Below are 27529 nucleotides of genomic sequence, written 5' to 3'. Positions count from 1 at the left end.
GTAATGGTCCCAGGTGAATCATGTTAACTATTAGAAAGTTTTTGTATCGTTACAATAGTAGTTAACAAACTTTGTATTTGTCAGAAATAAAGATGACCAAAGGAAATCCGTATTGTATGTTTTTATTGCCCGCTGTGATGGTGGTGATGGGGACTTAGACTCTGAAATGATTCTGGCAGATGGTGTCTGTCACTGCTCTGCCGTTCTGTACAGCAGGAGTCATCCTGAGGTGATGTAGGCTAGCTCCTGTAATGAATAGTTGATTCATTAGAGTGGATTAAAAAAATGAAGACGAGAATTATTGTGCAAATCCTTAGGTTACTAACCATGTAACAGTCTGTTGCTCAGGTAAGACCGTGAGTCCGAGACTCAGGAACAAACCCAGACCTCCTCATCAGAAAAGTAGTCTGCAGCATCACATGTGATCTGGACAGATGTTAGTTTACCTGTGATGCAGTCTTTAACATGTTGAAACAGTAGTCAGTCTACATGTACCTTGTTGGGAATTTGGGTACCATCTATGCAGCCAATTACATTGAGAAATGCTAAAAGAAATTAAAGTTACTAATCTAATTCTGAGGTTGTAGCACAATCTCATTAAGAGAATATAATTTCAAATTCATTCACCAGATTTCTACATCATTCACTTGCAGTCCTGTGGAATTCCTCCTTAATGATTCTGACGGGTTTATCTAAAGGAAATAGAAAAACTAGGGTAAAAGTTTCAAGGCGAGGTGCACTAAGCATCTCCTGCATTGTATAGAAGAACTACCGTTTGCAAATAAAACGTAAAAAACTGACCAGAGCGCTACACACAGCGCTGCTGCAGATGTGAGGATGGATCAGGTCGTGTGTGTGTGTGTGTGTGTGTGTGGTACCGGTTCACGTCCCGATCCATCAATCATAAAGAGAAATTTATGGATATGACGGGACATCTGAACGCAATACAAAAATAACTTGAAGAGCCACAACCTCACACTGCTCGGAATCAGCGAGACCCACTGGACACAGTCAGGACAAAGAAGACTGACCACGGGAGAAATGCTGCTGTATTCTGGCCATGAAGAAGACAACATTCCACACACAGTAGGTGTGGCCCTGATGCTCTCATGACCAGCACAAAGAGCTATGATAGGATGGGAACCACATGGATCAAGAATCATCACAGCATCCTTCAGAACAAAGAGAAGATCAAGATAAATGTTATTCAGTGTTATGCACCAACCAATGACAAAGACGAAGAAGCTAAGAACCAGAACTATGACATACTACAAAATGTCATGGCCAAGTATCCAGAGAAAGATGTCAACATCCTCATGGGCGATCTTAATGCCAAGATCGGACAAGACAACACCAGATATGAAGAAGTTATGGGAAGACACGGACTGGGCGACATGAATGAGAAAGACGAGAAATTTGCCTACTTCTTTGCAATGAACAACCTGGTCATTGGTGGTAGCATTTTCCCCACAGAAGAATACACAAAGTTACCTGGGTATCACCGGACCTATTGACTGAGAACCAGATTGACCACATCTGCATGGCCAAATTATTCAGGAGGTCCCTACAGTACGTAAGGGTTAGAAGAGGAACACATGTCGCATCTCTAATGCTAAGCTGGAGCTTGAACGCTCTGCTCCGGCTAAGTATGTCTGGGGCCGGTTAGCTATGGGACTATTGCTATGCTCTATTGAACAAAGTTGTTCCTCAACTGGTACAATGAACACCTCACCTAACACAGCTCCGTGATTAGTAGTTGACGTCAAGCAGTAGCTAAACATCTGCCATACAGAGTAGAGAGGGAGACATAGGAGAGGTTGGAGGGAGAAGCCATAGGTAGAAAAGGTGCTCCCAGGTGTGCTAACAATATAAGCAAAACTAATTTTTTGAAAGAGAAACTGGAAAGCAATCATTTTTACTATTTAATGATCCGGCTGTTTTTCATCCAGTAGTCTTTGGGTTCCTGTATGTTGCTGGATGAGGTGTGAGATGGTGTAGCTGTCATAATCACCATAATTAGTGGCATATTCCTGATTCTACCATCCTGTCATGATCATCACGCATTGGTGTTCATCAATAGAATGGCACATTAATTCTGAGTAAATACAATCAATTGATTTTCTACAACTTTCTAAAAAAGATTGTGGGTCTGATTTGTTTCTGATGAAATAAAGAAAAACCTGAATAAATTAAGTTCAACAACAACTAAAAAAATAACAAGAACAAAAACAACATTTAGTCTCAGCACCTGGCAAAGGTTAAGGCAGGGTTACACGTTGGTTTGAGGATTTGAACTTCACTCCTGTTGTGCTGTCCTGTTTGGTGCCATCTTGTGGTCACTTCCTGTCTCTTGACATTGGTTCCTGCAAGATATAATTATAGACCATACAAATAGGTGCAATGATTGACATAGGAGAAAAGGGACACATTAGTCAAATTCTACGTTGAATTATTGTTATTGAAAAAACAGTGCTTCTAGCAAGAAGCACAAATTAAGCTGTTTCATCTGTAGCAGGGATCTCTTCCACCACAGAGCTACGAATCAGCAGGGAGTGGAATGGGTAACACCACTGCTCTGCTCTGCCTCCCCAGCTGACACCAACATCCAGCATTTAGCACTGGGCTGGACTGACAGAGGAGGTATGTACACTGATAACATACAGAAGAAAGTACTGCATCAATATAAAAGATTTGAAGAACAAAAAATACTCTATACCATGGAAAAATATAACAAAGTCCACTTCAAACAAAGATACCTGATGATGAGCTGTGCTTTCGATATGTGGAATTTCTGTCTTTTTTTTTTTTGTCATCTTGCCATGTGCCAATTTGTCCTTTTTTTTCTTTTTTACCGGTGGTTGGACCAAACAAAACAGATCATATGATGGAATAATAAAAACCTGATGGGCAATTTTCATCACTTCCTGGTGTTTAATGCAAAAATGAACAAACAAAAAACAACTGCCATATTTTGCGGACTATAAATGGCACTTTTTTTCTTTGTTTAGCTGGTCCTTCTACTTATTCTCAGGTGTTACCCAAGTATACATTAAAATATATAATTCATTAATTTTGTACCACTTGATCCGCTTATTGCAGGTCCCCGGGTATTGCTGTGGTCTATCCCAGCTAACTTATGGGTGAGAGACAGGAGACAGTCCGAGCACAATGCCATGCAGAGCCATTTGGAAGACAAACAACCACTCACAGACAATCACACATACAGTTTATTTGGAATGATCAGTCTATGTAAAGTGTATATTTTGCGGGTAGGAGGAAGCCCATATCAGCTACATACATTACTGTACCACTGAAAATTTTAAAACTATAAACAACTGGTAAAAACCATAGAGAAAGACTGAACACAAGTGCCCCCCAAAAGAAAATCACATTCTGCAGATTATAATTTGCAAGTATTGAAATATGCAGCCAAAACCGATAATCTAACAGCAGATACAAACTTTGGAATGAGAGAAAAACTTGTGCGAGTCTGGCGAATAGCAGAGGATACTCTAATTACAATGAAGAAAACATAGAAAGCTAATCACAGGCTAAAAGCTAGATGGCCAAAGCTAGAGGAACACAAATGAGTACTTGAATGATTTTCTACCGGGAGAGGCTTGTCAATGGTGCAGTTACGTCTCCGTGCACAGGTAGTCGCCAAGGCGATGAATAATGATTTTGTGGGAGTACATTCGTGGTGTTACCGCTTCATGCAAGGCAACCACCTACATGTCACAGCATGGACAATGATTTCAAAAAACAACCAACGGGTTAACAATGACCGCCATCGGTCCTGTTCACCTACAGGGTGCCAGTGAAAATTTGGACTACTGTTGATCGAAGGAGGAGAGGAGGAAAGTGTGTTTGTAGAAAGAGAGAGAAGATGAACGCCAAGAGTATAGGACTGAGAGTCGGGACATTAAATGTTGGAACTATGACAGGAAAAGGTAGAGAGTTTTTTGACATGATGCAGACGAGGAAGGTACACATACTGTGTGTCCAGGACACCAGGTGGAAAGGTAGCAAGGCTACAAGTTTAGGAGCAGGGTTCAAGTTGTTCTATCATGCTGTAGATAGGAAGAGAAATGGAGTAGGAGTTATCTAGAAGGAGGAGTTTGTTAGGAATGTCCTGGAGGTAAAAACAGTGTCAGATAGAGGGATGAGTCTGAAGCTAGAAGTAGAAGCAGTGACGTTCAATGTTGTTAGTGGGTATGCTCCACAGGTAGGATGTGAGCTGGAGTAGAAGGAGAAATTCTGGTTGGCCTTTGATGAAGTGATGCAGAACATAGCTAGAAGTGAGAGAGTTGTCATTGGTGCAGACTTCAATCGACATGTTGGTGCAGGAAACAGGTGATGAGGAGGTGATGGGCAGGTTTGGTATCCAGTAGAGGAACGCAGAAGGACAGATGGTGGTTGACTATGCAGAAAGGATGGAAATGACTATAGTAAATACTTCAAGAAGAGGCAGTATCATAGGGTAACCTAGGTAGGAGGTAGGAGTACACAGGTAGACTACATCTTGTGTAGATGGTGTAATCTGAAGGAGATCAGTGACTGCAAAGTAGTGGTAGGCGAGAGTATAGCCAAACAGCATAGGATGGTGGTGTGTAGGATGACTCTGGTGGTGAGCAAGATGAAGAGGACAAAGACAGAGCAGAGGACAAAATGGTGGAAGCTGAAAAAGGAAGACTGTTGCATGACTATTAGGAAGGATTTAAGACAGGCTCTGGGTGGTCAGGAGGTACTTCCAGATGATTGGACAACTACAGCTAATGTGATCAGGGAGACAGGTAGGAGAGTACTTGGTATGTCATCTGGAAGGAAAGTAGATAAAGAGACTTGGTGGTGGGATGAGGAGGTACAGGAGTGTATAAATAGAGGTTAGCTAAGAAGAAGTGGGACACTGAGAGGACTGAGGAGAGTAGACAGGAGTACAGGGAGATGCAGCGTAAGGCGAAGGCAGAGGTGGCAAAGGCCAAACAAGGGGCTTATGATGACTTGTATGCTAGGTTGGGCAGTAAGGAGGGAGAGACTTATCTATACAAGACAGAGAGACAGAGGTGGGAAGGACGTGCAGCAGGTTAGGGTGATTAGGGTGATGTAAGGTATCAGTATCTAATATCACACATATACAGTATCTATCTAATATCACAACTGTCACAACTATCTAATATCACAACATCTAATATCTAATATCTATCTAATATCTATCTCATAATGGTCAAAAATATAAGGCGTCACTATCTAATATCAAAACATCACAACAGCTTGGCCCCACTACACTGCATAAAGGAGGTTTATGGATGTAGTGAAAGAGGACATGAAGGTAGTTGGTGTGAGAGAAGAGAATGCAGAAGACAGGGTTAGATGGAGGCAAATGATTCGCTGTGGCGACCCCTGAAGGGAAAAGCCGGAAGAAATGAAAAACCAACAAATTTCCAAGCCAAGGTCAACAGTTTCCAAGTAACTGAGCTCAACATGACACCAGATTGTATTTGGAAAATAATAAAATCCGGTGTGAAACATGAGGCGGAAAAGATCTGTCTCACTTTTGACATTCCCATGGGCCGAAGTGTCACCAAGAAAGGGCCAAAAAGGTTGAATATAGTGACAACTGGTCATGAGGAATCGCACTTCACAGTGGTGCTGGCATGTTGTGGGGTTTGAGGCAGTCTTGCAACACCCGTGGGAGCAGTGGATGATGGACATAGACTTCAGCAATTAGGAGGATGCACCATACAACTTTCTTGGAAGTCATTGGATGAATGGACAACACACGGACTTCAGTGACAACCGAAACCATCCTGTCGGGATTCAGAAAGACCAGAATAATTCAAACTACAAATGATGCTGATTCTGACAAAATCCACACAGTAGAGGAAGAGAGGGACATCTACCTCTGGAGTTGGTGGAGTTGCTCAGAGGTGACACCGAGGATGAAGATTTCAATAGATTCAGTAATTTGGAGTGAGATTGAGAGTTTGGTAAGCTTGTTACATTATGTTGCTTATAGTATAGTTATGTTATTTGAATGAATGTTAATATAAGTATGTTAACATATCAGACACCTATCCCGTCTGTTGTTCTCTATTCTATTGTTAATATTGTGACTTACTGGGGGGGGTGATCCCTCAATCGCCCCACTACCCTCTCTGGTTTTTACCTCTGCTGAATTAAATCTGTCCTTGGGGGGTGTAGAAGCTAAGCCGAGCTTTAATACACTTAGGTATTACACCGCACATGTCCAACACACGACTTTATGCTTGATTTCTTCTTTAAAACAGTTAACTCGACAAATCTTCTTTTCCTTTCGGCTTGTCTGTTTAGTGGTCACCACAGTGTGTCATCCTTTTCTATGCCAGACTATTTACTGCATCCTCCTCGCTAACAACAAACTTCCCACACTACATCCATCCACCTTCTCTTTGGTCTTCCTCTTACCCGATAGCTCCATCCTCAACATCTTTTTACCAATATAGAGTGGTATGAAAAAGTTTGGGCACCCCGATAATTTTAAGATTTTCTTTTATAAATGAATGGTTGTTTGGATCAGAAATTTCAGGTAAATACACGCAAACCTTGGTCTTCAAACACTTTAGACATCCAACAAATCGGAATTCGACCACAAAATTAGGAATTTTTTTGTCTTAAAAGTCAAACAAAAAGTCGAACGCCAACTCAAACGACCACAACGGTAAAAATTCTTATCTTTATTGTTCTTATGCTTTAACTGTAATGTGCTTTTTATTTTAGTTTACCGTATTTAATAATTTTTCACTTAGTTTGGGTTCCATTGCCTATGGTATGCGTTACGGTACCGTAAACTTCTGTCCAAAAGACAATGGTAACTCTTACCTTAGGCTAACCTGATTACATCGATGTTTTTGTTTTTTCTTTCTTTCTCGTGTATGTGTCTTTCTTTTACATGTCTTTGATATGTTTCATTACTATACAATTTGATATATAAATGACATTATGAAATAACATATGTTGAAAAAAGGTAGTTTTAGCGTCGGAACGGATTAAGACCATTTACATTATTTGTAATGGATTTTGGAATTCAAACAAATCCCTATTCGAACAGCCTTCTGTAACGAAGTGTGGTTGGAAACCATGGTACTACTGTATATCATATAGCAGATGAACACTGTGATAAAAGTGAAAAAAAGGTTTTAGGATTTAAAGAAAGTGTGCAATAATTATTTAAACAAAAGGCGGCAGGTGCATAAATTCCGGCACCCTAGCATAAAAAATTACATCAATACTTAGTAGATCACAATCAGAATCAGAAAATAGTTTATTGCCGGGCACAGTAAAGTTTACCACACGAGGACCTTGACGCGGTGTCGGTGCATTAAAAGGTGGAAGAGAAGCAATAAGGAATAAAAAAACTATTTACAATTTACATTAAGATGAGGTATATGGTTGGTGTTTACAGGGGGGGAAAAAAAGTCCAACGAGTAAGCTGTCTTTGCAAAGTGGTGAGCAGCAAATGGTTACCCGGGGGGGCATTGTTCATGAGGCTGACTGCAGTGGGGAAGAAGCTATTTTTGTGGCGTGAGGTCCTGGTCTGGATAGATCGCAGCCTCTTGCCAGAGGGGAGGGACTGGAACAGTTTGTGGCCGGGATGAGGGGTCAGCAGCAATCTGGAGATGTGGAAGGCTGCAGCCGATCACCTTCTCCGCAGAGCGGGTGACACGCTGCAGCTTGGCCTTGTCCCTGGCCGTGGATGCAGCAAACCACACTGTCATGGAGGATGTGAGGATTGATTGAATGGTGGCAGTGTAGAATTTCACCAGCATCTTCACAGGGAGGTGAAACTTCTTCAGCTGCTGCAAGAAATACATCCTCTGCTGAGCCTTCTTGGTGAGGGAGCTGATGTCCTGCTCCCATTTGAGCTACCGGGAGATGGTGGTGCCCAGGAAGCGGAAGGACTCTACAGGGGTCACTGGAGTGTCACAGATGATGACGGGAGGGTGGGCAGGAAAATAACAATGGTGTCCAAATTTATGCACCTGCCTACTTTTGTTAAATATCTATTGCAAACTTTCTGTAAATCGTAGAGATATAATTTCACTTCTCAAATATCACTGTGTTCATCTCCCTTATGATATATTCAACTGAAATTGCTGAACTGTACAACCAGTGTTTCATAAAGGAAAATCATCTGGGGTGTCCAAACTTTTTCATACAACTGCACTCACAATCTTTCCTCTGGATGTGTCCAAACCATCAAAGTCTTCTTTCTAACTTTGTCTCCAAAACATTTCATCTTGATTGTTCCTAAGATGAACTTTATGATCCTATCCAACCTAGTCACTCAGTTTGGATAGTGACCAGGTTGGATAGGATCAGAAAGGGGGTGGAAATGAATACTCAACATCTTCATTTCCACCACCTTCAGAGTGGCTTCTTGTCATCTTGTCAGGGGCAATCTCTAATCGGTACATCATGGCTGACATCAAACTGTCTTGTTACATTATATTGCTTATGGGATAGTTATTTGAATAAATGTTAATACAGTGATACCTCTACTTATGAAATTAATTGGTTCCGGAAGAAATTACGTAATTAGAAAATGTTGTAAGTAGAGACGCATTTTCCATGCAAATACCCTAATCTGTTCCAAGCCCCCCAAAATTCAGACATAAATGTTTTATAAAGCATAAAAATGCATCAAAATATGTAACAAATACATGTTACGATTGGATTATTACACATTAATGAGAGTTGTGCAAAATGTAAAAAACAAAGAATAAAGAATAAAAATGATGGTCATTTATCTTTTAACTGCTGTCCTCATTGTTTTTTGCCCCCTTTGGTTCATGCGCTCTTGCCTCACAATCCCGAACAACAGAGTGAATTCCAATCCTCCTTTTGAACTTCTCCAACCACCCATGTGATGCCTTAAACTCCTTAAACTTCCTTTTGTTTTAATAACATGGCGATTGTAGATGCATTACAGACATATTCTTTGGTGAGATCAACCAAACGCATCCATTTTTCATGCATTTCTATTATCTCTTGCTTTGTACAGACAAAAAAACTCTTTTCTTCATCTTTTCTTTTCCTCTTTTCTCCGTCACTTTCATGGGGTCCATAGCGAATACTCAAAAAGTTAATATATTTGCGCAAAACTATCAGAACACTTCACGGGTCGAGGGCTGAATGACGAGGACCCTGTATAAACACCAATCTAGCTCCACACAGAGGTAAATCTTTACCAATGGGATGCCAGGAATATACTATGAGAATGTTGCGTTCAGGAACCTGTGGGAGCTGCCAGTATCAGCCCATACTGTATTTTTTCCCTTTTGTAAGTTGAAATTTCTTTCGTAACTAGAGGCAATATTTTCCTGCTGAAAAGTTTCGTAAGTAGAAAATTTTGTAAGTAAAGACATTCGTAAGGAGAGGTACCACTGTACACGTACGCTAACATATCAGATACCTATTCCGTGTGTTGTTCTCTATTCTATTATTAATACTGTGACTTTTGGCTACCTGTCTTATAAAGTTCGGCATATTGTAGCAGAGACTCATCAGACTCAACACCTGACACTTTCCTCCACCCATTTCAGCCTGCTAGATCCATTTCTTCTGCTGCCCTTGTACATGTCTTGTACTATTATAACACACTTCTCTGCCACCACAGATTTCATGGGCCTGTACACACATACTGCACATTTGCTTGTGACTAACAAATTAACTAACACTAGAGTGGAAAAAATAATTTCCCTACAGAGATATTTTAAGTTGACTTCACTTAATTTTTTCATTTCATTGTCTCATGCAGTGCCATCGTTCTTCTACCCTGTCACAAACACACTGTAGCTCCTTCTACTCTTCTCTGTACTTCTCTATCAACATCATCAAAGCAAATAATGCGACGGTGGTACTCTTCCACGGTATTGTTGCTCACAAATACTCACTTCTGTCCTGAGTCTAGCCTCTACTACTCCTTCCCAATATTTCATTGTGATTCATCAACTTTATCCCTCTATAGTTCCCACAACTCCGCACATCACCCTTGTTCTTAAGAATGGTCTACTCTACTAGCGACTGCTCCTACAAGTTACTTTCCTTCAGCGTCCAAGTGCATTGAAAATAAACAAAAGACAGTTATATGAATTTTTATATTAGTATTTCAGTCGATCAGTATAAAAAAAGAATACAATAATAAATAATAAAGTTATAAAACTTAATTAATTTCAATACCCACTTCTTCCGCTGTCACAGGTTGTGGGGTTGCTGGAGCCTATCCAAGCGGACAGGGAACATGAGGCAGGGTACATTACGGGCGTGACACCAGTGCAGTGCTGAGCCACATGGAGACAAACACGCACACACACACTAACACCTGCGGGCAATTTGAGACCAGCCAGTTTGCCTGAAAGGGCATGTTTTTGGAGGTGGGAGGAAGCTGGAGAACCCGGAGAGAACAGACACAGGGAGAACATGGAATCTCTGCACAGAGCGAGACTCGAACCAGGAACCACCTTGTTGTGCAGCAAAAGCGCTACCTACTGCGCCACCATGCTGCCCAAAATTATAAAACAGAGGGGTGGTGAGGGGGTTGTCCACATTCCAATCCAACTGGCTGATGTTGCCTGGGTAACAAGCTGAATGATTGATAGAGTTATTTACCTATCCTGAGTCATATTTGATTGTCCACCCGGATATGGGCGTGGCCATCCCTAGTCTCTGACAGTTTAGGAAGCAGTGAAAAATAGTTTCCTTCTGACAACAGAACAGACAGTATTCTGACGTAGTTGGATTCAATACTGCAATAAAACTGCTGATGGCTACAGCGCCATAAGTCCTCCATTCGAGATCTCCAACCCTCTTTTTTAAAGAGAGAGAGACAGAGAGAGAGAGAGCACGTTTCATCTTATTTACAGTTTCTTATGTGAATGACTTAAGTGCGATATTGATACATTTGTCCTCCTCGTCACTGCGACGTAGGTTTGTGGACGGAGATAAGGTAGAGAACAGCAAACAGTTCAATATACTTTGGTATTTTATTATACTGCATTAGCTTAGCTCTCCGGTGTTGTTAGCAAGCGACCTCTCATTGTCCATGACGATTGTCAGGAAACACAGCTTTTATTACATCCTATTTGTAATCATCTCTTGTCTCCACTGATTACTATCCCACGTGCTAACACTAAGTTTTTCCCCCCAAAAAAAAAAAATCCTCCGTGATTTTCATTGGCCGGTCTCATCGTGTTTACACAATGAGCCACGAGTTACATTAAGCGGACTGAGAAAGCAGCTCCACGCTTATCATCGAAAAATCAACATACTGTATATCATGAAAAAGTGAAAAAAAAAAGAGTGAAAAATGAGAGAAAGTGAAATATGTCGTACCAAAGCTACTGAATATTGAAAAAAGTTCCAGACAATGGATGATCGGTAGCGGTAGCGTTCATGTGGTCCCTATAAACAAAACCCCTGTGAATGTGAGGGGGTAGGGAAGGAACTGTTGATAGAGAGAGCTTAGAAGCACCCCCAGTAGCACAGAGCGCGTTTCAGGGCGGAAGTGACTTTATTCAGTCAAAGATATTGAGGACCACGGATATTTCAAATACAGTGTAGTTGGACATCTGGCAGTTGAATGACATGACTTAAAAAAGCATAATATGGGATACTAATACTATTGGATAATACTAATACTATGGGATACTATGGGATAATACTAATGCTTTTAGGCACAAACCTAAGCCTAATAACACAATATTTTTGACTGAATATTGACAAAATCAGTTCTGCCCCGAAACGCTCCGTAATAATGGGCGTGCCTCTGAGCTCTTTCTATCAACAGCTCCCTCCCCCCTGGTTCGTGTGATCAATCGCAATGGTCTAGAAATTTTCATTAACTTTGTTACTACGTATTTCGCTCATATTTTTCTCGTGTTTTTCTTTCATGTTAATAACTTGATTTTTCTGCGTGTGAAGCTGCTTTCTCAGACGAACATGACACTGTGGCTCATTGTGTAAACACTTCAAGGGCTGATCCTACTGAGACCACCGCTTAACATCGCAAATAGTTTAAAACACGCAGTGGTGGTAATGGGACAAAAATCAGTGGAGACGACAACAGGTGTTTACGGACAGAACGTAATTAAAGCTGTTTCCCGACAATCGTCACAGACAATGAGAGATTGCTTTCTAACAACAACGAGGAGCTAAGCTAATGCAGTTACCAAGAGGTAAGACCAAGAGGTATTGCATTCATTAAGTATATTGGACTATTGGCTATTGGGCGCTGTCCCTACTTTAGCTTTGTCCGCTCACCTACATCACAGTGAGGAGGACAAATGCATCAATATAGCACTTTACTCACACTGACAAGAAACTAAACTAGATAAAAGCTAGTTTAAAAACTAGATAAACTAGATAAAAATGTGCTCTCTCTCGCTCTCTGTGTCTGTGAGTGTGTGTAAGAACCTATCCACCCTTTGTCTCTCACAAGGCTGGGAATGAGTGATAAATTCACCTCTTGATTTCTGCCTGGATTATTTCACATGCTGGGTTTAGGTGTGGGGCGGCACGGTGGCACAGTGGATAGCGCTATCGCGACACAGCAAGGTGTTTCCGGGTTCATGTCCTGCTTTGTGCGGAGTTTGTATGTTCTCCCCGTGTCTGCGTGGGTTCCCTCCAGATTCTCCGGCTTCCTCCTACCTCCAAAAAATATGTACTTCAGGTTATTGGTTGGTCTCACATTGACCGCAGGTATGAGTGCGTGCGTGGTTGTCTGTGTCTCTGTGTGGCTCCGCGGTGCACTTGTGTCGCGCTCGGAGTATCCCCTGTCTCACGCCCTCAGCCAGCTGGGATAGGCTTCAGCTCCCTGTGACCTGCGACAGCATATAAACCAGCGACAGAAAATGGATGAATGGTTTGGGTCAGTTGAACGTAACCCTTGACTGGTGACATTGAATATCTATTAGGCTGTAAATAAACGAGCGGTGTCGTTGCTTTGGATACATGCAGCTCTCAGATCACTTAGAAAGGCCGAAGTTGCTTTTTTTCATCAAAAACCAGACAACAGCTCTGACTTAACAGTGTCTTCATCTGTTATGAAACTGGTTATGTGTTCAATTTGACGCTGAGGATACGCAATAGGCGGACACACACACACACACACCTGACCAAAGCAGTGCTAACTAGTCGGCCAAATGCAAGCTGACTTCAACAGCTCGTGAAGAACTGTCAGTGCGTAGCTCTGAGCCAGGTCATTGCCACACACTGCATCCACCTCGGGGATGACCACGCCCATATCCAGGTGGACAATCAAATATGACTCAGGATCGGTCAAGTCACTCTATTAATCATTCGGTGTTACGTCACAAACTGAACTGTTAAGAAACTGTGCATATTCACTGTAGATTTTTCATTTTTTAATATATCTATTGATGATGCAGGAAGCATTTGTTTTTCAGATTCTAGGATTTGGGTGAGTTAGGAAGCAATGTTCCCTCTAATTTTTCATGTGTCTGCGCAAACACACAAGCTTCCTGAGCACACTGCGGACCACTATGAGCAACATCAGATGTGCACGCTGTGGCCACACAAAAGTATCACACTTATTCAAAACCTTGGATCATAGCAAGTTACATGGCTTATTAAAAGAATCAAATTACAACAGCAATTTTCATTTGTTTATTTTTAATGTAAGTGATTTGGCCCACTTGAAAAAAAAAGAAGACAAAAATCTTGTTCTTCATGAGATGTGTATTATGTTATATGTGAGGGTCCTGCTTTGGTCATGGAAAGAGAGCTTCTTTGGGTTAGGTAAGGTCCAGTAGTGGCCTGGCTTAGGGTCCTGTTCTGAAAAAAATGACACTTACACACCTTTCAGACATCACATTTTGTTCACATTAAAACATTCACATTTTGCACAATAACGTGTTCTGTTGCTTCTGAGACAGTGTAAATGCCTGTAACTCTTTGTTTTTAAATATCTAATTACTTTTTTATTAGCATTGCTACTACCCACAAATTATCTAGTAGTAACAGCATTTACTGATTAATATCCATAAATAAATAAAAGCTCTTAATAAATGTCATTAGAATATGCACAAATCTGACTTAGATTTTAACTTTGTCCAGGTTAATGGCTTCATCTGAATCTTGCTTTAAACTTTCTCAAAAAGAAAAAAAAATCTCATCCAGTTTCACCACTTGTTCTATTTGCATATACTCCGACAGCCATTCCATCTTAAAAGTACCACATTTCTGGGCTTGCACTAGGAGCTAGTATGACTAAGCCACTGTGGCTCAGTGTAAAATAATTCAGCAAGCCACACTCTGTGTCCAAGACAGTTGCGCACGGGCAGACGACCAACACTCGTCGCGGGGGGGCGTGGGTCTGGGGTGCCTCCCCCAGGAAATTTTTTAGAAAATGGGGTTGTTTTCTTGCATTCTGAGGGCAAAATCTTCTGTTCAGTTTACATACAAAAATACACTAAAGTCAACAGTTCAAGCTGAACTATCTTTATTTCTGTCCTACTTAATGCAGGTATGAATGTGACATTCAAAAATTGAAAACTTCCATTCACTATGTGAAGATACAGTCATACAAAATATTACTCAATGTTTACTTGTAAGTTTTACTTAGACTAGAAGACATTTCAACTTTGACCACCACCAACACCATTGGTATGCCATAGTTTATTTTATTTTTTTAAATTCAATTACATGATTTTTTATTTCAATTTAAAAAGGCATGAAAAATAGCAAGCGAGGTGAATACATATTTACATGCATCGCTGGTTATTCCTGCCGGTCATAGAGATCAAAAGTCTAAGACTACAAACAAGTATTGATAGTATCTTTCATTTACCTTCTGATCGGTCTGTCACCACTCCCCCCCCCCTCAGCATTCACCATTTGTTTATTAATGAGGACTTCCAACAAAAACTCTTACTATAAAACACTGGATTCTTTTTATCGATCGTCCTCGCCTTGTCTTACACCAATTCGTGGGTTCAGTTTGTAAAAAAAAACAATATTTTTGTTTTTCATTGGACGAAAGGAGGTCATGACCCGAGTGCATATTTAATGATCGGGAGCGTTCGGGTCACTTCGGCTATTTCCGTCGGCATGCTTCGGCTGAATTCCGTCGGCATGCGGAAATAGCGGCGCTATTTTCGCTAGCGCCGCTCGCTAGCGGAAATAGCGATGAAAAAGTTGTAAGTTTTGGCATTTTTTCCATAAAAATAAGAGCGCCACTGTGGCTACACAGTCTAAAAATCTTGTAGCCAATCTGGAATTTACTCCACCTATGGCGAAGTGCGAAGTGGTTTTCGCTCGCTATTTCCGTTAGGGTATTTCCGCTAGCGAATGGCGCTAGCGCCGCTACTTCCGCTAGCGAGCGGCGCTAGCGACAACAGCGCCGCTATTTCCGCATGCTGACGGAATTTAGCCGAAGCATGCCGTCGGAAATAGCCGAAGTGACCCAAACGCTCCCGATCATTAAATATGCACTCGCGTCATGACCTCCTTTCGTCCAATGAAAAACAAAAATATTGTTTTTTTACAAGCTAAACCCGCGAATTGGTGTATGACAAGGCGAGGATGATCGATCAAAATAATCCAGTGTTTTCTAGTAGAGTTTGTGTTGAAGTGCTCATTAATAAACAAATGGTGAATGCTGAGAGAGGGGAGGAGTGGTGACAGACCGATCAGAAGGTCAATGAAATATATTATCAATACTTGTTTGTAGTCTTAGATTTTTGATATCTATGACCGGCAGGAACAACCAGCGATGCATGTAAATATGTATTCACCTTGCTTGATATTTCTCATGCCTTTTTTAATTTAAATGAAAAATCACGTTATTGAATTTAAAAAAATAAAATAAACTATGGCATACCAATGGTGTTGGTGGTGGTCAAAGTTGAAATGTCTTCTAGTCTAAGTAAAACTTACAAGTAAACATTGAGTAATATTTTGTATGACTGTATCTTCACATAGTGAATTGAAGTTTTCAATTGTTGAATGTCACATTCATACCTGCATAAAGTAGGACAGAAGTAAAGATAGTTCAGCTTGACCTGTTGACTTTAGTGTATTTTTGTATGTAAACTGAACAGAAGATTTTGCCCTCAGAATGCAGGAAAACAACCCCATTTTCTAAAAAATTTCCCGGGGGAGACCCCCGGACCCCCCCCCTACACCCCCGCAATGAACATTGGTCATCCGCCTATGCGCCACTGTCTTTGACACAGAGTGTGGCTTTTTGTGGCTTGCTCAATTATTTTACACTGAGCCACAGTGGCTTAGTCATACTAGCTCCTTGTGCAAGCCCAGCCATGCATGCATGATTGGCCCTGATGCATGTTCCTGAAACTTTTTTAGGCCACCTTCCACATCTGGCCGGCACAGAAAATTAAACATTTCATGTCTTTTTAAGTTTGTGTTAAATATGAATGTTGAACTCATGGAATTTAGGCACATAGGGCCCAGCATTAACATTTCACCACCTATGAGCACACATACAGGAATGTTATGGTTCATCTGTGTGTAAATGACGTTTAAGGCAAAACACCAGAAGTATCATGAGATCATCACATGGCTTCTCAATACTATAACTCCTCAAAAGTTTGTTCAAACTCAACAATTCTAACACTATACTCTCTGTCACTGTTGGAATTTTTTTGCAAACTTTCGAGGAGTTGGGGTATTGAGAAGCCATTTGACCATAATGAACCATATGATTGCACATACTCACACTAGGTAGCTCCTAGCGCGGGCGCTAGTCGTAGCAAAACGGCTTACCTAAAAAAATTAGGCCTATTGATTGCTTATTTTTTTAAGATTTATTAACAAATCCCCCATTAATTTCACAAATCTAACCTTGGTTATTACTGTAACTTGCCTTTCAAGATAAAATGTCTGTTCTTGGTCGGATTTTATACAATAAATTTCTCACCAAAAATTTGACTTATACTTTAGTTCGACTTCTTTGTTTTTTCTTCTGTTATGTATTTAACAGCTGGTACGATTTAAAGTCCAACAAGTGGTCTGGAATATAGGGTACATTAATAACTGATGAACGTCACACAGTAGCACTGTGAAAACGTGAAAAAAGAATGCAAATACAAAAAAGATTGCAAATAAAAATCCAAGTTTCTGATGAACATTTGTGCACAAATAGTGACCCAAACATTAACTTTCTTATCCACACTTGGTGCACAGAGATGCAAACATATACCGTATGAAAAAAAAGCGTGACACACTTCTGCAACGCATGGTGATGTCATGGGTTTTGTCTCAATTTTACAGGCTTACTCGTCTTTACGTCAATTCATCTGAAATTATAAGGGAAAGCTGCATGTTAGCTTCTCACTGCGGAATTTAATGGATGATGTGTGTTTTAACGACATCTCCTGATCCAGTCCAAGACAACTCTGACCTTATTTCATTTACCAGGTACCGTGTCGCGTCCCGGTGGTTGGGGACCACTGACATAGACGGATGTAACAGAGAATTGGGTAATTTTTTTTAAAAAAAACAAACATCTTTCAGACTCCGAAATAAATAAAATGGATGTAAATTATTTTTTCTTTCTTTGCGGCCCGGCACCAAATGACTCATAGACCGGTACCGTTCCGTGGCCCGGGGATTGGGGACCACTTCTTTACAGAAATAAAAACAATAAACACTAAGAAAAACCCTCCATAGCACGCACGCGCTCGCTCGCACACACATACATACACAAAAACACACACACACACACACACACATTCAAACACAATGGATACTGGCGCTAATGATGAAGAAAACTGAATGAAAGGAAGACTTCAAAAGATTAAGGCGAGGGTTTGACTCATCACTCACCACGGATGAGGAAAGACCAGCGGAGACATGGAGTATCGAAACGTCCGGAATGGGAGAACAGACAAGTACCGGAGATGGTTGCCAGGTTTCTTATATCCTCCAGTAATGACGTCTGGTGGACAGTAGGAGAGCAATTTTTACTCACAGAGGGGCCTGCAACCATGCAGAAGAGACACAAAGCAACGGGAAGCTCCTTCATGGTGCGCTGCAATGAGCAGCTTGTAAAGGGAGATGAACTGGCATCTGTCCATTGCAAGTTCACATACCAAAAATTTTGGTCCACATTAGCCTTGAACAAGCCACACTACTGTTCTCGGCCCAAGACCTGATAGACTGAACTACTGCCATTCCAGGAAACCTGACCTGCCTGCTACTTAGGAAACAAATTGCATTATTTAACCCTTATTACACTATGAACGCGCCCTCGCATTCAGATCACATGATGTTTTTAAGCCATTCGTAACAAATAAAGTATGTCTGGATTGCAGTGCGCATCTTTACACGACAGTAGAGATGTAAAATTGTCTTCCGGTTTTTATTTGGAGCTGATTGATCACAGAAAACCAGAGATATGATTGTTTACATTTGATCTAAGACAAGCGGTTCAAGTGGCTTCTTTTATTGGTATAATCAGATGGCAGGCGTATACAGTCGCCATTGTATAAGCTGGATTGCATTTATTCATGTGATTCAAACATGTCTCGCAATTCGTACATTTCAAGGGGCACTCTGTCTTATTTTGAATAATTCCTTTGAAGAGTGGCATAAGTGACACAAACTTGCCATAGACTTATAACATATATAGTTATAAGTCTATGGCAACCTTTTGGGAGTTCAAAATCAATTTGATGAGCATGTTCTTGGCATGTATTTTACTGCATGTGCAGTAAAATACAATTTTTCCATTTTCGAATTTGACTGTGTGTGTCTATGTTGCCCCAACATGTCAATAAATAACTATCTCTTCATATAGCTGAAGTTGTGCTGAAGAAAAACATACCAAGCATAGGTATGTTAAATCATTTTCAATGTGGTACATTGAGACAAACATCAGAGGTACCAAAAATCGGCCAAAAGAGGGCAGGGGTCTAAGAGTTAAGGTAATGCTAACGTAATATCAATGCTAATATCAGACCTGGCAACTTCAAGAAAGGAAGTACGTAAAAGATCACGTTTCAAGAAAAAAAGCTCCAGACCAGTCAGGTTAAACTACCTTAAAGTAACCTAACCCAACTGGCGCTAACATTAAAGTCATGGCGGACGAAGTTGAGCAGGTATTAATGTTTTTTCTGATGTAGGCCGAGAAGCAGTAACAGTTTAATACCTGCTATTCTGTTCACAATGCCGACCGTCCTGTTAAATCAGCTAGTAGTAGAAGTTAGCATGTTAGCATCTAATGTTACCGTCTGGTTCACGAAACGTGGGTGTTTGCTCGGTTCATCTGAGGTTCGTGTTTTTAAAGCAGTGGAGAAAAAGTGTAAAATACACAGCAGGACCTGACTTGATGTGAACCAGTTTGTGTTGACTTTGAGTTGTAGCGATGTCCGGGTATGTTTTAAGAACTTGTCGAAACTGAGGAATCCATCCATCACACGTCAGATTTCTAGATCGTTGTACACTGAAGGACTCAACACATCCAGAAAGAAGAGAATCAGTTGCTGCTAAATGTCATATATTTGAAAACATAATACATCCTGTAGTTTTTCTACTAGTCCATGTGATTTGATTTAACGCAGCAACCTACCTTGACCCGATGACGGGCAGTCTCCCCTAACTGAACTATTGTTAAATATATTCTAAGGTTTTCAAAGTTTTACAGATCAGCTGCAGGTAAAAAGTAATCTCATTACTTGTCCTGGGTCAGTACCGGGGTTCACACGTTAAGGACAGTTTCACTGACGTCGTTTGTAATGTTCCAGCAACCAACAACTAACACTGTGGAGGAGCCTCTTGATCTGATCAGACTCAGTCTAGATGAGAGGATCTATGTCAAGATGAGGAATGACCGCGAACTCCGAGGCCGCCTGCACGTAAGCCATACATTCCACAGCAGCTCATGTCTGTACATTTTTCAGATAATTTCGAAAGTGTCTGGCCGTACATTATGCAGTTGTTCTCCAGTAGTTAACTTTGTAGTTTTCTGTGTGTTGCTTACACTTGTCCATTGTTCTATGTAACAGCGAACAATGTGTCTCCTCAAAAAACACTTGACGGAATTAAATTGAATCTCACAAGTACTTTTAAGCGCATTCCATCATCGGTCTCTTAATTTATTTTATCTCTTAAATTTATTTCCCCTTACCTCAGTCCCATTTTTTTGGTCTGTGAGACAAATTTTGTAACATTTTCTGTGCATCCCAGGCCTATGACCAACATCTGAATATGATCTTGGGTGAAGTGGAGGAGACTGTTACGACAGTGGAGATTGACGAGGAGACATATGAAGAACTCTACAAGGTAAAACATATATTGTTTGGCCTTGGTGCATCTTACTTAAAAGCAACTGTTGTAGAGGAGTTTCTTGGTGATCAAATTGTCAGCTGTGATAGAGGGGACTGTCTTGACAGCTTTTACAGCATCACAGTCCATTAGAACAACCGTGAGAGCATGGACTATTTATTTTACCTTTTATTGTATTTTACCTTTTTCTAAGGTAAAAAATAAAAAGAATTAAGTGCAGCTTAAGAAATATTAACTGCGGTTACCTTTCAAATGATAATGAGAACCTTGCATATTGTTTTTTTTGGATCCTCCTAAAACTGCTTTGCAGTGAGGCATGTGAAAGAAATTGGGACGTAGTGTTACCTACTACTAGTGTTACCTACTAATTTTTACATCCTGCATCAAAGCGGTGATGCATTGTAATTGTCAGCGTTTGTGTGTCCGTCCGTTAGTCCACCAAATATTCTTGCACCCGTAGAAAGGTGAAACCTAAAGCACATTACTTGGGCGGCAAAGGGGATGAAAATGAGATGATGACCTTGACCTTGAGACAACTAGGTCAAGGTAAAATTTTAACTTTTGGACACTCAGCAACTGAATAAGATAGAAAGACGAGGAAGAAGGCCAGTGTAAGACCGCAGATCAAAGCAACTGTTTTGATGTATGAAAGTAGGTCAGAGCACCAGCTTTGATTTTCGACGTATGCAAGTACTTCAGAGTAAAATTTTGAATTCAGGGGTGTCGCGGTTTTTGCAATCTCTGACTGCATTGGTTCTTGTTTTAAACATGATTTTGGATGTGGGATTCATCACTTTTGCCTTTGTCTACAATAAATCTTCAAAGTTATGAAAGCCCCATAAAAGAACCATGACTAAGAAAAAGTAGTTTTGTGTTTTGTTATTTTTTGTGTTGTTTTTTTTTACCAATGTCTGAGATGAAACAATATTTTTAGGTGATACTGAAGTTCGGTTAACATCAAAGTATGTCAGCAATCCATCTTGCACAGTATAATACTGTGCAAAAGTATTAGGCAGGTGTGAAAAAATGCTGTTGTTAAGAATGCTTTCAAGAATAGAAAATGAGTGCTTACATTTATTCATTTACAGAATGCAAAAGTGAGCAAACAAGAAAAATGTCAATCACATCACTTCTAGCTGTGTCCATCCTTTGCCTTCAAAACAACAAAAACTCGGGATTTTGTAGGACCCCAATCATGAGTACTAAAGAAGTGTTCTTCTCCTTTTCCTTTCGGCTTTTCCTTTCAGGGGTCGCCACAGCGAATCTAACCTTGTCTTCTGCATCCCCCTCTCTCACACTAAGTACCTTCATGTCCTCTTTCATCACATCCATAAACCTCCTCTTTGTTCTTCCTCTAGGCCTCCTGCCTGGCAGTTTGAACATCCTTCTACCAATATATTCACTATCTCTCCTCTGGACATGTCCAAACCATGTCAGTCTGGCCTCTCTGACTTTATGTCCAAAGTCTCTAACATGTGCTGTCCCTCTAATGTACTCATTCCTGATCCTATCCATCCTGGTCACTCCCAAAGAGAACCTCAGCATCTTTATCTCTGCTACCTCCAGCAATGTCTCCTGTATTTCCCTCAGTGACACAGTCTCTAGACCAAACAACATTGCTGGTCTCACCACAGTTTTGTACACATTTCCTTCTGGAACTCTGTCACACATCACACCTGACACTTTTCTCCACCCGTTCCATCCTGCCTGTACACACTTCTTCACCTCTTTTCCACACTCTCCATTGCTCTGGACTGATGACCCTAAGTAACTAAAATCTTCTTGATCTCTCTGTCACCTCACTTTTCCACCTGGGTCCCTCTCATTCACACATGATGTACTCTGTCTTACTGCAGCTAACCTTCATTCCTCTCCTTTCCAGGACAAATTTCCACCTCTAGCTTCTCCTCTACCTGTTCCCTGCTCTCACTACAGATCACAATGTCATCTGCAAACATCATAGCCCAAGGAGATTCCTGTCTAACCTCGTCTGTCAGTCTGTCCATCACCATAGCGAACAAGAAGGGGCTCTGAGCTGATCCCTGATGCAGTCCCACCTCCATCTTGAACTCATCTGTCACATCTACAGCACACCTCACCACTGTATTACAGTCCTCATACATGTCTTGCACCGCTCTAACATACTTCTCTGCCACTCCAGACTTCCTCATACAATACCACAGTTCCTCTCTGGGCACCCTGGCATAAGCTTTCGCCAGATCTACAAAAACACAATCCAGCTCCCTCTGGCCTTCTCTGTACTTCTGTCAACATCCTCAAAGCAAATACTGCATAAATAGTACTAATCTTTTGGCAAGAAATCATACTGCTGCTCACAAATGCTCACTCCTGCCCTTAGTCCAGTTTCAACGACTCTTTCCCATAACTTCATTGCATGGCTCATCGGCTTTATTCCTCTGTAGTTGCCACGACTCTGCACATCTCCCTTGTTCTTAAAAATGGGCACCAGCACACTTCTCCTCCATTCCCCAGGCATCTCCTCATTATCTAAGACCCTGTTGAACAACCCAGTCAGAAAGTCTACTGCATACTCTCCTAGACACTTTCCAACCTCCACAGGTATATCATGAGGACTGAGTCCCTTTCCATTCTTCATCCTCTTCTATGCCCTCCTCATTTAATCCAGACTAATCTTTGCTACTTCCTGGACCACAACAGCCCCTCTTCTAGTCTTCGTTCTCTCTCATTTTCCCCTTTCATCAACTCTCGTGGCGGCAGTGGCTCAGCGGTAGACAGTGTTCTCGTTTGCGTGCGTCTTTGCGTCTTTGATGCATAACTTTAGACGGGGATGCACGATTGTCGGAGAGCATGCGTCCCAGGAATGCAAGCTTTAAATGCTTACAATAAATTTAAAAAAATCGATGCTACCTTTTTCCGCGATATAATATTAGGAAAAATGCACTTCCATTCCATTTACAGCATCACAGTCCATTAGAACAACCGTGAGAGCATGGGCTATTTATTTTATTTTACCTTTTATTGTATTTTACCTTTTTCTAAGGTAAAAAAAAAAAAATTAAGTGCAGCTTAAGAAATATTAACTGCAACAAAAAATATTCACAATTTATCCATTTCTCCACTTTAATTTCAAACCTGGAAATCGCCATTATGTCTCGCGCGAGACTCATCTGCGGAATTCAGCCCCGTAAAAATAGACTTGTATCGAGAGTAACGGCAACACGACATCTGCTCATTTTGCACACAGGAGTGAGAGAGTAGTTAATCTTGCATCATCACCATGCCTCTGAAAAAAAAAAGACCATCAGTGCTTTTTTGGACAAATATCAATCATAAATTTATGAAGACAAAGAGACATATTTCTGTGGACAGTAAGAATGAAGAGGCAGAAGACAAATAAAAACTAGCAAAATCCAAGTATTTGGGAGTAAAATTAACTCCTGGTGGAGCAGATGTCTTGATGACAGATTGCCCAGCCATCGGTGGATCAGGTCCCACTCCCGCCAGGACATATCTGGAGTGTGAGCTGACGGTGGGAGGTGTCAGCTCACCTCCCTGCCACTGCCAAGGTGCCCTTGAGCAAGGCGCCCTCCCCCCTACAAGCTGCTCAATTGGGGCGCGCCCTGAAAGTCGCTGCCTGTCCCTCTGTCTCCCCATGTACAGTTTGATTTTGTGTGTGTACTAACTGCATGCTTACAGGCCCCCTTGTGTGCTGTGGTTGTGTTTAAGCGACCTGTAACACGAACACAAAAAAAATGTGCACCTGAGTGATAATGTAATTTCCCCCTGGGCATTAATTAAGTATGCTTTCTTTTTTTCTTTCTTCAAAGTACTCTTTCCATCTTGCCATCACACTACTGGCACCTGCCAATACACTTACTTTCGTATCCTTAATCACCCTAACCTGCTGCACGTCCTTCTCATCTGTCTCTCTGTCTTGCTAACCTGTATAAATCAGTCTCCCCCTCCTTACTGTCCAACCTAGCACACAAGTCATCATAAGCCCCTTGTTTGGCCTTTGCTACCTCTACTTTCACCCTGCTGCATCTCCCTGTACTCCTGTCTGCTCTCCTATGTCCTCTTAGTGTCCCACTTCTTAGCTAACCTCTTTGTATACACTCCTGTACCTCCTCATTCCGCCACCAAGTCTCCTTATCTACTCTCCTACCTGTCTCCCTGATCACATTAGCTGTAGTTGTCCAGTCATCTGGAAGCACCTCCTGACCATCCAGAACTTGCCTTAACTCCTTCCTAAAAGTCCTGCAACACACTTCATTTTTCAGCTTCCACCATTTTGTCCTCTGCTCTGCCTTTTCCCTCTTCATCTTCCTCACCACCATCCTATGCTGTTTGGCTACACTCTCGCCTACCGCTACTTTGCAGTCACTGATCTCCTTCAGATTACACCATCTACACAAGATGTAGTCTACCTGTGTGCCCCTACCTCCATTCTTATAGGTTACCCTATGTTCCTGCCTCTTCTGGAAGAAAGTATTCACTATAGCCATATCCATCCTTTTTGTAAAGTCCACCACCATTTGTCCTTCTGCATTCCTCTCCTGGATACCAAACCTGCCCAACACCTCCTCATCACCGCTTTTTCCTTACTGGTCATCTATTTCATGTGTTGGTTGAAATATAATCATCAACTGAAACATGATTATCTGTTTAGTAGGCTTTGTGAGGAACAGCCAAAGTTTGTTCCCTAGGTCAGTTTGTGGAACACACTCTCAGACTGAGCACAACAACAAGCGACAATGTAGTTATGCTGTGTGAGTGCGGGAAAGATTTCTGCATATCCCATAAAATAACACACATTTGAACGCCGTAGCTGCTAGTAGCCATGGTACCAGAGCCCAGCTGGTATAACTTTCGGTGGCATCATGGCTTACCCCGGTTACCGCTACTGTGCACTTGTGTCAAGGACAAAAAGGCAGAAGCAGCAGTGGACGGGGCAGCAGCAGTTTCGAGACAAAAGCAAAGATAAAAAAAAAAAGACTACTAAATTGTTTGTCCACGATTTTAATAATTTACATAATCGTGACAAATCGATTAACTGTGGCAGCCCTACTATTTGTTTAGGTGTCCTGACACTAATTTCCAAATACAAAATGCTGAGAAAAGGCAGGTACGTATTTGATGTGCAATATCATCATAGAGGAATCTGATTGGCCCCCAAAGTAATTCTTCCGCAGGACAATGGCCAAACACACAGCCATAGGTCTTATGATGTAATTCCACAAAAAGAAAAAGAGTCCAGTACGGAATGATAAATCCCACAAAGCCATGCTTTGACATCATTGTGCTTGACTGGGCTCACATCACTGAGTCTCAATAGTGCAGTGGGCTCTCCAAAGGGGGCTGTGATGAGGTGCCTGGGGGGAACTCATGCGATCCCGGTGCATGGCGAAACTACCGTTGGTGTCTTCATTGACGCAACAGAATAAAATTTAATTGCATATTTGCAACAGTAGGTGACAGTGGCGCTTTCACTTCTGGATGTAATGTGCTTTTAACTGTAATTAATAGAGTACGCGCAGGGAGTATTTACTCCTTTGTTATGTTGGGGGGTTTTTTCATTTAATTTTTTTTAATTCTGTATACTTATCATGATCCCCGAAGGGAAATTGAGACAGAAAGACAGAAATTAAAATTTTTCACCGAGCACATGCACATGTGAATTTATGTAGATACAGATAAGCTCCTGTCAAAATAGATAACCCATTTATAACAATCAATACTTTGATGTATTTTTCTCTTTTATTAAATATTTTTTTGAGTGAATACATTTTTATCCTGCTTATCGTATAATCTTTAAGACATGTCATTTGTGTGTTTCAGTCAACCAAGAGGAACATTCCCATGCTGTTTGTCAGAGGAGATGGCGTTGTCCTTGTAGCTCCACCTCTGCGAGTGGGCTAATTTTGACATCTTCCTGGTGTGAAGGAGAGCTCCTGACAGTGGCAAGGTTTTTGAGGGGTATGGTGGGAGATGTCTTAAGGTCCTGTAGGTCACACACAAGAGTTCTCTGACTCAAGGGATCCGTTCGTATTTGTAAAACAATGTTCTGATTGATAATGACTACTTGTCGTATTTTTGACCGAGAAGGCTCTTTGTTTCGCTTTTATTGAATTTGTTATACATTAAGTAATTCCAGTTTGCTGTTTATCTTCAAACGCTCAGGATGCTTCATTTAATTTTCTTTGAAACATTAACTGCATTTCCTGACCTTCATTTAAAGATGCTCATTGTCTGTAAAAGCATTTTGTATCATTTAGTAGAGTTAAACAGTAGGGTTGGAGGTCATTTTGAAATGTCCGTAGAGATATTTTACTTTGAAAACCTTTTAGTTACTCAAATTCCTTGACCTGTATAAATTTGCAGAAAGTTGATTTCCTGTGGGATGGTTCACAATTTTTACTTATACTTTTTGTTGTGTTTATTGAAAGACATCATGCTTAAGTTTTTCAGATACATAAATATTTTTCTCATTTGGTTTTGTGAATAAAATCAGCAATTTGAATTGTGTATGACATGGGTTCAACCTTTATAGTACTTCTTTTAAATGAGAAATAAAAAAAGGATAATTGTTCCAAAAAAGAGAATCAGATACAACCAAGATTTATGATTAAAAAAACAATTTTTGTAATCATAATAGAATGTTAAAGTTATCTCTGGCCCCATAAATAAGCATCTTGCAACCCTGTGGGGGGGCCATAGCTTGACTGCTGAGAACCAGTTTGCCAGTAAAGAGGTAACCCGGAGGATGTGACTGTTATAGGTTCTTGTAACACAGGTTGAGGCTGAGCTCTGAAATGATTTCCTTGTGTATTGTGTCAGCTGTTCTTTTCATGCTGCTTTGTATGTAGTTGTAACATTATTCTCTCATAAATGTGGTTAGAGAAGTTTGACTTTATACTGTTGGCCACATTTGTCATATTTTTTACCTTTTAAACTGAACAAAAAAAGATCTCCAAATAGAATGATTAAGGACAGGTTTGACACCTCATAAGCGTGTCACTAGAGTAGGCACTAGACTTAGTTGTTTTCTGTTAAATAGATAGATACTTTATTAATCCTGGAGGAAATTGTATATATCCACTGCTCAGGCATTACATAACGAATAATACTGTATAAACACCAGGAGAAAAAGAAACACTGATATCACAGGACATACCACAAGACATACACTACGCTAACAGACACATGCAGCACTAACAGGACTTATATACTAAACTATAACTAA

The 27529-nt window shown here is 40.9% G+C and overlaps 1 protein-coding gene and 1 long non-coding RNA gene across 3 annotated transcripts; one reads left to right on the top strand and one right to left on the bottom strand.

The window, feature by feature from the left end:
• Positions 1-106: 106 nt before the first annotated feature.
• On the bottom strand, positions 107-19362 carry LOC137611879 (uncharacterized). Of its 2 annotated transcripts, XR_011038790.1 has the most exons (5): positions 19341-19362; positions 17845-17956; positions 2249-2363; positions 327-426; positions 107-246 (listed from the first exon to the last, which is right to left on the bottom strand). It is a non-coding gene; the product is annotated as an uncharacterized lncRNA (long non-coding RNA). The 2 variants fall into 2 exon arrangements; XR_011038789.1 differs by lacking the exon at positions 19341-19362 and having other exon boundaries at positions 17845-18063.
• On the top strand, positions 18969-27194 carry lsm3 (LSM3 homolog, U6 small nuclear RNA and mRNA degradation associated). The gene is made up of 4 exons (XM_068340021.1): positions 18969-19118; positions 19764-19874; positions 20206-20301; positions 26125-27194. Exons 1-4 carry the CDS (start codon positions 19098-19100, stop codon positions 26203-26205), a joined length of 309 nt encoding a protein of 102 aa, XP_068196122.1. The 5' UTR covers positions 18969-19097; the 3' UTR covers positions 26206-27194.
• Positions 27195-27529: the final 335 nt, after the last annotated feature.

Source organism: Antennarius striatus, chromosome 18, assembly GCF_040054535.1.
Source record: "Antennarius striatus isolate MH-2024 chromosome 18, ASM4005453v1, whole genome shotgun sequence".
Taxonomy (NCBI): domain Eukaryota; kingdom Metazoa; phylum Chordata; class Actinopteri; order Lophiiformes; family Antennariidae; genus Antennarius; species Antennarius striatus.
Note: the sequence above shows the minus strand (reverse complement) of the source record. Positions and strands in the feature narration are given on the sequence as shown.